Genomic DNA, 14485 nt, shown 5'->3' on the forward strand with positions numbered 1-14485 from the left:
TTACATGGTATTGGGGAAAAAGAGATGAGGCTTTTAATCGACAGGAAAGAAATAGTTCCAAAGTGGCAGTGGTGGTGCACGCCTTTAATCCCAGCATCCAGGGAGGCAGAGGCAGGCAGATCTCTGTGAGTTTGAGGCCAGCCTGGTCTACATAGTGATTTTCAGGACAGGCACCAAAGCTACAGAGAAACCCTGTCTTGAGAATAGGTAAGAAAGTGGTGGTAGTGTTTGAGGATCAGTCACGTGCTGAGAGTATAGAAATACAGGGACAATCACTTGATGCAGCTCAGCAGGGACGCCCTTCACGGGGCATTCAGTCTTCAGGAAATCTTTCAGCAAGGCAGAAAGGAAAGCAGGAGGTGTGAGCAGTGCAGCCGCCTGTTCCGCGTTCAGGTGCAGGTGGCCACAGAGTTAGAGTGAAATCTCTAGGGAAGGCCGTGACGCTGACCCCACAGAGGCTGCACCTGGTGGAGCTGACTGGGCTATTGTCCCATGTGTCAGTCCGTGTGTGCGATGGGGACTCTGCTGCTCATCTGGGTCACAGAATCTGACTCCTGCCAACCCCCAGAAGATGAAATGTAGTGAGTTGTGTGGCTTTTCTTTTGCACTGTGAACCAGAACACTGCTGTTGGCCAAACCAGTTCATTCTCTCTTTGTAAGAAGGTTAAATGGTAAGTCAGAGTCTTGGTTTAGTTCAATAGTGCTTAGCCTGTAGGTCACAACTCATTTAGGGCTAGCATATTAAATATTTACATTGAAATTCGTAACAGTAGCAAAATTATCCGTGAAGTGGCAACAAAATAGTCTTATGTGGGGTCACCACAATGCCAGGAACTGCTGGTTCAGATAGTGGAATCATGGGTAGTGTATTTCCTTCTTGCTTCTGATTTTTATTAAAATTTCTATTATTATTTTCTTTTCTAAAATAAAATGAATAAGGCAAAAACACTAACACATAAATAAGAAGATGAAAGGTTAAAGTTAAAGAAGGAGGCACTTGTTCATTGCTTCAGGATCAAACTCAGGGCCCTGTGCATGACTGATAAACGCTAAACCATTGAGCTACATCCCCGCCTGGCTGGTGGTTATTAGTATTGATTTCATAGTGTGACTCTTTGAGTTTTGGTGTGAACTTTTACCGAATGTATTGTTTATGTATATGTATGTATATATCAAGTACATATGTATATTAATATTTCACTTCTTTTCCTTATGAAAATGTTTTATTTTATTATAAAATTTTATATTAATATTACTTTATAATGTGTAGATTGAAAGAAATCAATTTCCACATTTTTGAACTTTTCCACATTCACTTTTAGAACTTTTGTGGTTTTCTTGCAAAAAGTAAACAATTATTAAAAGTCTTTGAAACTTGACTGTGGCTAATTAAGATGTATTTGTTACTACTGAAGCAAATACATAGTATCACTATTTGATCATACCCTAGAACAGAATTCCTCCTCCCTTGGGTGGAGATCTTTCAGTATTATATGCTCATTCTTAATGCCTGATGACCACCACAGAGACAGGAGCTCTGGTTTTGTCTCCAGGAATTCTATACCTTCGGAAGAATATTGGGACAGGGGAGCTTTGGAATGGTCAGTGAAGCTACAGACAAGGAAACAGGAGCTAAGTGGGCAATTAAAAAAGTGAATAAAGAAAAGGTAAGGCTTCTCCGTGAGATCCCTAGGACACCAGAGTGGGGGGGGCAGTGCAGCTTTCTCCTCTAACCCAAGCTGTGTCTTCCCTTGGGGACCAGGGTGGGCTAACTGCTGGAGAAACATGGGGACTCAGTCGACATGTGCTGTCTGGAAAATGCAAAAGCATCAGCATAACCGGTATAATCAGATACATAAACTTCGCGAGTGAATTTGAAGTCAGCAGTGGTACTCAGTCTATGTAGGTGAAGGGCTGGAAGTACACATGTCTTACTGGAAGTAAATCCCATTGCCCTCCTGAGTTATTTGATTTACTTTTCTTCTATTGTCTTATTTAATTCTCTTTCTTTACTATTGGCCAGTTCCCCTCCCATCTAGTCTACCGTCCCTGTGTAGCTGCCATACTCCCTCTGTGTTACTTGCTGGCAGGGGACTGGGCTTCTCCTGAAGATCTCAAACTTCAAATCGGGTCATCATCAACTTTTAAAAAATTCTGTCTGGATAAAGAAGCAAAATGACACCATTATGGTCTTTTCTTGTTGGGTTTGTGATAACAAGTATTGGATCTATAAAATTAAACAGTAACCTGCCGGGCTGTGGTGGCATACACCTTTAATCCCAGCACTCAGGAGGCCGAGGCAGGTGGATCTCTGTGAGTTCAAGGTCAGTCTGGTCTACAAGAGATAGTTTCAGGACTTGCTTCAAAGATACAGAGAAACCCTGTCATACACACACACTCACACACACAAAAAAAAAAAAGAAAGAAAAAAATTAACTAGTAACCTCTATGTTTTTTTGTGTGATTAAAGCAAATTCCAGATTTAATGAGTGACATATCAGCTTCAGTAAAGCAGTTCAGAGCCTTTGTAGCAGCGTTTGCAACTCTTTTGAACTCCAGGTGTCACGCACTGGGTTGCCTGGCATGCTGGGGCTTCGCTTTTATTGCTGCCAGGGCTATAGGTTCAGTATGGGGACTATATTTGCAACTTTAGGACTTACTCCCTTACTCACATACTGATACTGGAAGTACAGTATCCTAAAGTAGCGAGATAAAATGATCTGTCAGTACAGGAACCGGAGAGTAGGTGATTACAGTACATACAGGTCAAGCCATCTGGGGAAAGAGGCAGGAACAGAACTGAGATGGGCAGCAGGAGAAATTGTGCTAACTTCACGGGAATTCACTCCTCATGGTCACTGTTTCTCTGAGCTCTAGGCTAAGCCTGAAATGTGCCTTCATCCTACTTGGGTGGGGTGCAGCAGAGGGATCGGCATCCTCCCCACTCAAAGACGGTGAAGGTTGAACGAGAAACGGAATTGGAAGAAGGAATGGTCCTAAGTAAAATTTGAACTAGAAAATGTTTGCTGTATGGTCAGTTTGTTTCCCTAAGAACCATCATGTACTTTCCCAAATTGGCTCTAAATGTGGGTGCAGAAATAAGTCCTTTGTTACCTCTCTCAAGAATATTTTTGTGTTGAAGAAAGACAAAAATAAAAGAGGAGAATATTTCTTGTAAGATAATGGCAATTTCAGCCTTAGGGAAGGACCCTAGAATTTTCCAGATGATTAGACAGTCTTACCTACTTCTGAAGGACAGCCACATGGTCCCTTCATTTACCTTTGCCCTAGGCATGGGAAGGATTGGGTGTTAGGAGACACTGTTGAATTAGTCTAAGGCAAGGTCTCTGTCTCTCTGTCTCCTCAGTTAACCAGGGAGACCAGACAGTAACACATACAAGGTTAAATACAAGATCCCATTGCCTCTCTCTATATCTATATCTATATCTATATCTATATCTATATCTATATCTATATCTATATCTATATGAAAATATAATATATCATGTACACATATTATGTAGTGGATTATTTATTTCCTATATTATACATATAAATGAAAACAAGTCAACAAAAGACAAGTTTTCGGTTATGAAGTCATCTCTGATTGGAAGATTTTGTTTTTGTTATGCTAATGCAAAAGGATCACTTCAATTGAAGGGAATAGAAAAAAGAAATGCTAAAATTTGTGAGGGACCAGAGGCCATGTTGTAGCTAATTTATGGAAACAGTTCAAGAGATTGATTGAGGCCAAATGAAATACAGCCTGAAATTGGACAAGGGAAAGAAGAGGCATAATTTGATCTGATTATGGGATAAATTGCATTGTATCATTTAAGAAAGACACTATTCAAAACTGCAGAAAAAGGTATAACATAGCAACTTCCATGCTGAGGAAAGTAGAAGTGGCATCCCATCTGCACTCTGTTTCTTCCTTGGTTAAGGCTGGAAGCTCCGCGGTGAAGTTACTTGAGCGGGAGGTGAACATCCTAAAGAGTGTCAAACACAAACACATCATCCATCTGGAGCAAGTGTTTGAGACGCCTAAGGTAAAGGTCCACCAGGTGCTACGGTTGAGGGTTGTTATTACAGAACGAATATTGTTCCATTCCGAAGGGGCCCTCTGGGGCGCAGTTGCTCATGTCCTTGGCAAAAGTCTGTCACCAGAGATTGATGAGAACATTCTGGAGGACTTTTATTATTGATTGTATAATTAGGTGTGCAATGATTAGATTGATGTTTTTAGTTACATGTTCTGGGTGGCACACTAGAAACTGTTTAAGATTAGAATAGCTTCACGCAATCGAGACGGCATCCTTTTGCTCTTAGTCTCTCTGCTAGCGACCATTTGACTGTGAAGGTTTCACAAGGTTAGGCTCATGATCCAATGAAGAGGCTTACAGGGCACAGTGCAAAAAATGCTTTAAAAACATTCTTCTCTCCTACTTTGCACCCAATCGCAGTTCCCCCTCCCCCACTCCTCTCAGCTGCCCCGCCCCTCTCTCCCAGATCTCCTCCTCCTCCTTTTCTCTTCAGAAAAGAGCAGGTCTCCCGGGAATACCAACCGAGCAGGGCGTAGCACGTTTTTATCTTTGTCTTTCCAGTGTGTTTTGTCTCCTTTCTTTCCTGGATATTATCCTTCTCTAATCTTAACTGTAGGCTTTTCCCTCGTGAGTTTGGGCTTGACTTGCACTTGGAGCCATACACTGCGTGGCTAGGCCGCGGACAGACGATCTGTTTCTTTCCGTCCTGATTCCACCACTTTGTAGCTGTGAGAATGAGTTACTCAACTGCTCTCCGTGCAGGCGTCGCACCTGTGAAGTGCTGACTCATCTGGTTGTTGAGGGATTAAAGACTAATGGGACTGTGGGTATAATGCATCCCTCTCATCCAGGGTTAGCTATTGTTCTTTGTTCTCCTTGCCAGACTCCAAAGAAGCTACTAACAGTCAGTTTGGGTTATGCACCACACTTTGTCAGCTGAAAGTGCTCGGCTACGGGACTGCAGCTGCCCTTTTGTCTTTTTGGGATCCTGAAGGTCAGACCCTGGCCTTGTATGTGTTAATTGATGTCCTGCTTCTCACCACTGAGCTATACCTCCACCCTGAATTGTGATTTCTTTTGTTCCCCAATATTTTTTTTTAAATAACTTTGTTCTTTGTTGTCAGTTTTTAAAGTTTCTGTATGTGTGTGAATGTTTTGTCTGTGTGTATGTCTCTTTTGTTTCGCATGCCTGGTCCTCAAGGAGGTCAGAAGAGGGCTACAGATTGTCCGGGTCTGGAGACACAGCTGTGAGCCATCACATGGATGCTGGGAATGGAAGCCGGGCTTCTGCTGTAGTAACCAGTGTTGCTCACATCTTTCCCATCTTCCCAGCCTCTTCATCATCAGTTTTAGGCAGTTTGATTTCAATGAATCTTGATAAAGTTCACTTCATGTTTCTTGTGCTTGGGGTTCATAGAGCTTCTTGGGTCTATGAGTTTGGTTTTCATCTGATTTAGGAACGTTTCAGTAATTATTTCCCTAAGCATTTTTTTTGTTTTGTTTCTTTGCTCTACTCTGGAGGACTTGGTCCATATGCCAGATTACTTGATTCCACTCACGGCTCACTGCTGTCCTGCTCATTCCCAGCGTTTTTCTGTGCTCAGTCTGTATAGTTTGATCCTTACTGTGACTTCAGCTTCACTATTTTTCTACAACTAATATTTTCTCATCTCATCCAGTAGAAATTTGATTTCCTTTATGTGTATATTCAACATATGATCTCAACATATTCCGTGTCTTCACACTTCATGAACACAGTGATAGGAACTAAAGTCCCTTTCCTACTGACTGTATCGTGTATGTTATTGTTAGCTCTGTTTTGATGGGCCTTTCCTCCTTCATTCTGGGTTATATTTTCTTACTATTTATACTGCTACTTATATGTTTATTCACCTATCTTTGTCTTTTAATACAAGGTCTTTCTATGTAGGCAGGATGATCTGGAAATTGCTACATAGCCAAGGCTGGCCTGGACCTTGTGAGCCTCTCACCTCAGCGCGTGTGCTAGAATTTCAGGTGTGCGCTACAAAGCCTGGTTGCCAGTTAATTTTAATTGGCTGCCAGATATTGTAAAAATTACCATTTGGGGTACAAGATTTTTAGATTTTAATGTCTGTTTTGAGAAGAGACGATATGGTCTCACTAGATAACCCTGAAATTAGTGAGCCTTCTGCTTCCGGTGGCTGGGATTATATGCATGCGCTACCACATCTGGTCTAATAATGATTCTGGAATTGTATTTTATGACATAGTAAGTAATCTGGAGACAGCTCAAAGTCTTTGGTGCTCGATTTATTCTTTGTGACAGGTAACAGAGTATCCGCAACAGGACTAGTTTCCCCTTCTCCTGAGGTGCGGCCTTCTGAGTACTCATACTGTCTCCAATGCTATATGATTATGGGATTTCTCTCTCTGGCCAATGAGAACACAGCTTTTCTGCCATTCATGACCACCAGTGACTGTCCCCTCTGGCTTTTCACATGGTTAATTCCCAGCTTTGGGACAATGATTAACCGATTAACACTGTCGAAGATTTGAGGATCTCTCTCTCTCTCTCTCTCTCTCTCTCTCTCTCTCTCTCTCTCTGTGTGTGTGTGTGTGTGTGTGTGTGTGTGTGTGTGCATGCTCACACATACATAGAGTTTACCTTTTTGATATGTTTCCCTGGAAACTTTAGTTGTCTTGGATCCCCATCTCCTGTATTCACGGAGGCTACTGGGCCTGCAGTTCTGCAAGGTGCTCTCCTTTGGCTGCACACGTGGGCTTGGCAGTTTCAAGCAGCTTCCTCCCCTCCCATCATTGCTGCTGTCCTCTGCAGGCTCTCATCCCGTCGTCTGTCAGTCACACCCCGCTTTGCCTCGAGTGCAGCAGCTCTTCAGGGGCTAGGACAACCATGGGCTTGCCCCATGGGTGTCTCTCCCACAGAACACTGCTCTTCTGTGCTGACTAATGGCTTTGCCCATTAGTTCTTAACTTATTTAAGCAGAGGGACAAATTAGTCTATTATGTGTATAAACAGGAGCCCAAACCTACGAGAGCTTGAAGGTAAGGAAAATGGTCATCTGTGGTTGTCCTTTTCTGTTTTGCTTGATTTTGATTCACATGAGCTGGATCTGCCCATAAACACACACGTCTAGACAGCTGAAGCTATTCTAAGGAAATGGTATCTAATTGGTTGTATACTGCTGATCAAACATTCAGATTGTAAGTCTGTCTGTGCTCTAGATTTGCACAATTATTTCAAATAGTTGTAGAAGACTTGAGTAATGCACTGTCACTATAACTTTGATCAACACACATTTAACATTTCTAAAAAGATACATTTTTATTTTATGTGTCTGTGTACCACACATGCAGCACCCTCAGAGGCCAGAAGAGGGCGATGGATTCCCCTGGAACTGGAGTTACAGATGCCTGTGAGCTGTCCTGTGGGTGCTGGGAATGAAACCTGTCTTCTGGAAGAGTAGCCAGTGCTCTTAGCAATACCTATCTGTCCAGTCCCTTTTGCATTTTAAAAATGTGTCAATGTATATTGTAACTACTGATAATGCAACTTTCCCTTCCAAATAGTTCGCTTTCCATCTCACGTGCCCAGCCACGCTGTAGCGCTGTCCGTGAAGAAAGTGTGGCTCAGTTCGAAAGCCTGTCTCCCAGGTGATTTACACCCTGGAAAGCCCTCAAGCAGCCTGAGATTCAGTGACTCAGAGCCCTGGCTCTAGGAAGAAAGACACTTACTGCTCCCCCTGCTTTAAGCATCCTGTCTGAACATAGAAGTTGGATTAGTAGCTGTTACAAGAACAGAATCAGACCCCCAAACCTTCCACACAACAAAACTCTAGACTATATGTCAGAATGGAGACATGGAGGATGATTGTGTCTGCTGGCAGTGCCTATGGAAAGGCACACCTTTTAGTCGGCCAGGAAGCGGCTTTACTGTGGGATAGCTAAAGGCATCTTATAAAGAAGTGGCCTGCGCAGAGGAGGCATTTCATTCTTGCTTCTTAGTCGCTGAGTTCCGCTGTCTCCTCTTTGACACTTCTCATATCTTTGCTTTCGATAGAGTCTAGAATCATCTTGGACCCAGACCTGTAGGCAGGCTTGTGAAGGATTATTTACATTAAGTGAGCTTTGGGCATGTCTGGGAGGGGTTATCATGACCAGGCTAATTGAAGTGGGAAGACCCACCCACTGTGGGCGGTGCTATTTTATGGACTGGGGTCCCAGAGCACATAAATAGGAGAAAGTGGGGGCTAGTGAGAATATTCAGTGGGCTAAGGTGCTTGCTCCCGAGCCTACTGACATCAATTGGATCTACATGGTAGAAGAAGAGAACCAATAAGTTGTCCTTTGATCTCTATAAGTTTGCTGGGGCATACAGAAATCAACTTAAACATTTAAAAATACTTCTTACAAAAGAGAAAGTCAACTGAGTACCAACACTCACTGTTCTGTGATTCTTGCCTGGATGTGGCATGGGCAGCCACCTCACACTTCTGCTTCAGCCAGCGACTTTCCCATCATAACAGACTGTCCCTTGAACTATGAGCTAGATCTGTGAGCCAGAACATACCCTTTCTCCTTTAAGTAACCCTTGTCAGGATAGTTTATCACAGCAGGAAAGCTAAGAAGCTACCCCCTTTCTTGTGTCCAGCCCATGCTTCACAGGTCCCCTGTTAACACAGGAAGTCTTTGAAGTCAGTCTGGTCTACTGTCTGCTTATATAGGGCCCATAAGATAAGTTCTTTACACTTCCAGATAAAGGACAAAATGTAAAAGAGTAATATTCCATAACCTTAAAATTACACCAGACTCAGGTTTCTGAGTCTATAAATACAAGGTAGCTGCTGAGCTGTACTGTTATAAAAGAGACCATGTTGTCCACAGAGGCCATCACATGTACTCTTGGGTTTGGTCTTTGTGGAGGATTTTTGCTGAGCCCTGCTGCACATTACTGTTGTAGTGTTGACCTAGAAATGCAAAATTGACATCATATAACTTTTACCTCAAGACTCTGACTTAAACACCTCCAATGCCTTGTTTCATATGGAACTTGGGGAATCCACAGTCTGGAGCGTGCTTTCCATTGCTCCTTACAAACTTGTTCCAACCTTTCCTGTTAGCTTCACCCTTTGCCATCTTCCTCTTCCACCCAGCAGCCTCCAGTACTGTTAACAGAATTCCATATTTATTTTAATAGCTGCTTTGTTCCGGGCTTTAGGGTTTTGTATACTGGCCACCAGCTCTGCCTGGTTTCCCCCCACCTTCCCTACCCAGAAATCAGTGCTCACATATCCAGGCTCAACTCTCCTTGGTAAGCATTCATTATGCAGAGGCAGCCTCTCTTCCACAGTCCCATGGCATGTTGGGCTGTTAGTACCTATTACAAGATATTGTAACGCTGTTGAACTTCCTGAGGTCAGCACCATGTCTCCTGCTTCTTCGTTTCTCTTGTGTTCAATACAATAGCTTGTATACAGTATGCAAAGACATTTCCACTTGAATAAATTGTGATCATACCTGTGATGTATGTAACACATATAAATTCATAACTTTCTTCTATTCTGACTTTTAAATCTGCAATGTCAGCAAATGTACCTTGTGATGGAGCTTTGTGAGGATGGAGAACTCAAAGAAGTTCTGGATACGAAAGGGCACTTCTCAGAGAACGAGACGAGGCTGATAATTCAGAGCCTTGCGTCCGCTATCGCCTACCTTCATAACAAGGGTAAGAAGAGGACCGCATTCCTCGCCGTTCCATAAATGAAGATGCCGCTGCTACTTAAGTGGGATGGTCTTTAAAACTCATATCACATTGGCAGAACTTGGTAATATAAGTGGATAACAAGCACATTTCCATATGTTTCCTTTTAATTGTATTTATAGACATCTTAATTAGCAACAATGCAGACTTATAAATACATTGTATATGCAAGAGCAAACAGTCATGATCATTCTTATTCTAGAAGTTTAAAACGTGGCTAATGTCATCAAAATCAAAGTAGATAAAGTGAATTTTCCTAAAACATTTGTATATTAATATTATTAAAAATGCACATGTTCTAACCTTGTGAAATAGTATGCTTCAGTTTTAGAATGGTTTGGCTTCAAAACGGAAGGAACAGCAGTTTGCAGTGTGCACCTGTGCCACGTGTGCAGAGCAGCTCACATTATGGTCCCCACACCCTGTAGTTGCGCTAGGATTCATTGCTGGTATTTTTTATTCTGTTGATTTTGACAAATGTATAGTAACATTATCTACTAAGGTATCATCTGGAATGATTTTCTAATACTTAAAAAAAACACGCTTAAAAAGAGCTCTGCTTAGTCTCACAGCTTCACTGCTGCCCCTCGTCTCCTGCTGCCCTCGTCCCCTGCTGCCCCTCGTCCCCTGCTGCCCCTCGTCCCCTGCTGCCCCTCGTCCCCTGCTGCCCCTCGTCCCATGCTCCCCTTTTCTTTGAGGCTCCTGGGTGTGACTTTAGAACGTTCTCATCGAAAGGTGAGAAAGTCCTTGTTCCACAACGGTCAGTGGCAAGCTTTAAGGCCCTCATCCCTCAAGTAGCTTAGGCTAGCAGGAGACAGTGCAGAAACAGCTTGTAATGCGGTGTGGCAATTTCTCAATGGAGAGTTGTGTGAAGAGCAGGGAGCACAAACGTGTGTCAGAACTAGACCCAAGGAACACGGGCTCAGACAAGAGAATGACTCAGGTAGGGAAAGACTTTCAGAGGCTGAAGGCCACGCTTGTGTTCCTTATCCCTGTCAATGATACATTTTCCCGTATATTTCTTTAAAATCTCAACATTGTTTGAGGGGTGAGGTTTTAAAAATTATTCTAAAGAGGGTGAGAATAGCCAAGATAAAAAGGTGGGGTGTTAGGGAGATTTGCCCCCAACAAGGATTAAAACATCACCAAAATATGTTAATTAAGATGATATGGGATTTATGTAAGTAGAAACAGGTGGGGTAACAGAACTAGTAAGAATTCCACAGACAAAACCTGGACAATAGAGGAGAATTGTAAGTGATTAGCTAAGCTGCCAGTCCAAGTCTGGGTCAGCGTCATTTCCCTCGAAGTTAAACACTTAACTTTCTACAGCTTGAGATGTGTTTGCTGTGAATGAGAACTCAGTCAGTTTTTTGCAAAGGAGTGTTTGATACATTATTTGAATGTACACAGAGATCTCACCTCAGCTCTGACCTGTTCAACTAGAGGTTTGTGCCCCCAAGATTTGTGTTTTTTATTTCAACGTATGAACAGTACAAAAATGTATACTGATATTTTAGAAAAATACACTGAAATACAGTTTATGCACATGTAGCCAATTACAATGTGTTAAAATGTCTATGGTGACAGTAGTGTTACACAGAGGCCCAAGTCCCCTATTTAGAGACCTAAGGACACAGAAAACCTTACCTGGCTGTGTTGTGACCCAGACTGCCTTCTTTCTCCTGGGAGTGTGTAGCCTTGGACAGATCCCCTTGTGCACTCACCAGGCTAGGACGCCAGGCTGGCATTGCAGGGCACATGCAGACATGAGAGAATGGCTTCTGATAGAGATGTGGAGAAGGGGGTGTGAGTAAAATGGGACAGAGAAGAGTTATGCTTGGTCTTCCCTCATGCTGCGTTTGCCGGTCCTGTGTCTGTTCTCCCTGTCCTTCTGTTACTCACGTTGGTTCTGTTTTTCTGGTAGATATAGTGCACAGAGATCTAAAGCTGGAAAACATAATGGTTAAAAGCAGCTTTATGGATGATAACAATGAAATGAACTTAAACATAAAGGTAAGAGCCCAGAAACACTGCTCAATATTTGCCTGGAGACCGGCAGCAAAGTGCCTACAGACATCCCAGACACAGTTTGGATTCTTTTAAATCTAAGCCATTTGTGCTAAGAAGTAAAAAATTCACAAAAGAAGTTGTAACTGATAAAAATGATTTCACAAGCTAAGTGATACTACCAAATGTGTTTTTCAAAGTGCATATTCCTTTGGATGATTCTAAATCATTAGTTAATAGCAAGCAAACAGATGCTCTGAATTCTAATTAATTTCAAAATTATGTCTGGTAATTTGATGTAAATGTGTTACAGATTTAGAGAAAAACACACCTTGGCTGTGCTTTTGATACTAAATTAATGCTACAGTCTGTATTTCTCATTGAAATTTTCCCTGGGTATTAATATTTATGTCTTAACCACAATTAATGTGCCAAGTGTTTATTCTTGAAGATTTTATTCAAATTAAGTGTTCCTTAATGTCAAACAAATGATAGAATACATTATTTATTACTTAGCACTTTAATAGTGGCTGCTTTCAAAATGTGTGCAAGTGTTAACTCTAGAATCAAATGTGTCTGCAAGTTGGTGCTGCAGAAGCTGAATCCATATGCAGTAGAAACCGACTCAGCAACCCTGCTGGTGTCCCTCAGAGAATGTTTTTCCTAGTTCATTGTGAACTCCATGCAGGCAAGAACGTCAGTTTATTCTTTGTTGGAATGTGGAAAAGTGTCTGAGACAGAGCATGCTCAGTTAGCTTTTGGCAAACAAGAGCCTCAGTTCTCTCCAAGTAATGGAACTGGGTCGTGAAGGCTTTAGTATGTTTGTATCTGTAGAGATGTTGTGTGGAGAGAGACATATATTATGCTCCATGTGGGTTATTTAAGGAAAGCAATTGATTTAAGGCATAATACACTCTTGTATTCCCAGCACGGAGAGGCTGAAGCAGAAGGATTGCCTTGAGTTTAAGGCAAGCCTGGCTGCATAGTGAGTTTTAAGTTGGCCTGGGCTGCAGAGTGAGACTCTGTATGAAAGGAAAAGAGAGATGGGTTTGGTAAAATCATATTATTTAAAAACATCTCCTTGCACTTTGTAATGCACTGACAGCTTGCATTTAGTGCGAACAGAGAATCCATGCTTTGCTCGCATGTGCCGTAAATGTGCCTCTGTTTCTGCTGTGGGGCAAGGGCATTCCGTCTGAGAGACAACCAAGGGTACATGACAAATATTTAGTAACTTGAGGTGTAACAACCAAGATTTAGAATGGAGCAAGAGACTGAAGTTGCAGCAAAAGGCCTTCAGGCCGTCTGTGGCCAGGTCTTGCTGGAGTGAGCTTTTGTTCTTAGCTCATTTGCTTCATTTCAAGTAATGTAGCAGTTGTCTTAGTATACTTGGTCCTCACAAGGAAATAGTAGGAAGGAAAAACAAGCATTGCTGGTTATACATGTTAAAAAGGAGTCTTAGTGTTGTAACTATTTTCATTTAAACTGTGCTTTTACTGGACCATAACTCCAGTATCAGAAAAATAGATAACACATTCCAAGGCTAGGCTTTTGCAATGAAAGCATATAAACAATAACTTATAAAATCTTTACCAAAAGAATTAATAAAAAGCACAAACGGTCAACATCCTGGGTTCTCTCTACCAAGTTTCTCTGCACTCAGAGAGGTTGGGCAGAGAGGGAAAGTCAAGGTTTTATTAGTAATACAAGGAAAAGTCCATCCCCAAGAAGTGAGGATTAAATGTAGTCACCGTGGATGGAAGTCACTGGGTGGCTGAGCCTGTGTATCTCTCTCAGGTGACTGATTTTGGCCTGGCGGTTAGGAAGCATGGCTCCAGGAGCGAAGGCATGATGCAGACCACGTGTGGTACTCCCATCTATATGGGTAAGTGAGCAGACGCGGGAAAGGTAGAACACCTGAAGTGGGGGTAGCCAGTACCTGCGACCTCAGCATTCAGGAGGCTGAGACAGGAGGATTGCCATGGGCTACATAGTGAGCTCCGATTTATATAATCGCCATGCCAATGCGTGCACAGCGCGTGATTACTTTATTATCTCTTTCCACCAATTCCCCTCTCACGTCCCAGTACTTCCCAGTCTTTCCATCGCCGAACTTAGCTGTGTTTGAGTCATACAGTGGGTACTTATCCGTGTCTTCTGTTGCACAGAGCGGTTTGCTATCTTATGCATGTTGTATCAGTAGTTTATCTGTTTTACTGCCGAAAAGTGTACTTTGTTCATCGCTTTTTCTTGCCTAGTTGATGCATAAAGTTTTTAGATTGTTTGATCTTACTTAGGAAAAGGCTACTTCAGATTCTGATCAGATCCTCCCATTGGCAAAAGACATCTGGTCTGTGGTTACATGGGGAAAATGTATCCAAGCACCCTGAGTTTTCTGCCTGCTTATTAGTTGTCTACACTGATAACAAGTGAGAGAACAAGAGGGAAGACAGATGGTTTGCGGAGCTTTGCTGACTTCCTAAATGGCTCCTTGGCACAGATATTCTGGCTTCTGCTTCCCTGAGGGCTGCAATGACAGTGCACGTAGAAATGCCCCTGATAATTAGGGAGACTGACAATACGGAGGCCGGGAGGCCTAGCGCTGCTGTGGGTGCAGCGGTCGGGCAGCCTTCACTGGATCTCACCTCGGAGTTTGCCTTCATGATAGACA

General features: G+C 42.5%; 1 protein-coding gene across 4 annotated transcripts in view; it reads left to right on the forward strand.

Annotated features, from left to right (window-relative positions):
* The window catches only part of Stk33 (serine/threonine kinase 33), a 166210-nt gene that overhangs the window by 98323 nt on the left and 53402 nt on the right, over window positions 1-14485 (forward strand). For 3 of the 4 annotated variants that reach the window (XM_087908577.1, XM_087908575.1, XM_087908576.1), the window contains exons 4-8: window positions 1554-1667; window positions 3945-4049; window positions 9630-9768; window positions 11732-11820; window positions 13612-13699. In XM_087908577.1, the coding sequence (XP_087764703.1) occupies window positions 1554-1667; window positions 3945-4049; window positions 9630-9768; window positions 11732-11820; window positions 13612-13699 (535 nt within the window). The remainder of the gene's footprint in view (window positions 1-1553; window positions 1668-3944; window positions 4050-9629; window positions 9769-11731; window positions 11821-13611; window positions 13700-14485) is intronic. The other variant, XM_087908578.1, reaches the window with a different exon arrangement.

Source organism: Myodes glareolus, chromosome 7 (assembly GCF_982192425.1).
Source record: "Myodes glareolus chromosome 7, mMyoGla1.1, whole genome shotgun sequence".
NCBI classification, from domain to species: Eukaryota; Metazoa; Chordata; class Mammalia; order Rodentia; family Cricetidae; genus Myodes; species Myodes glareolus.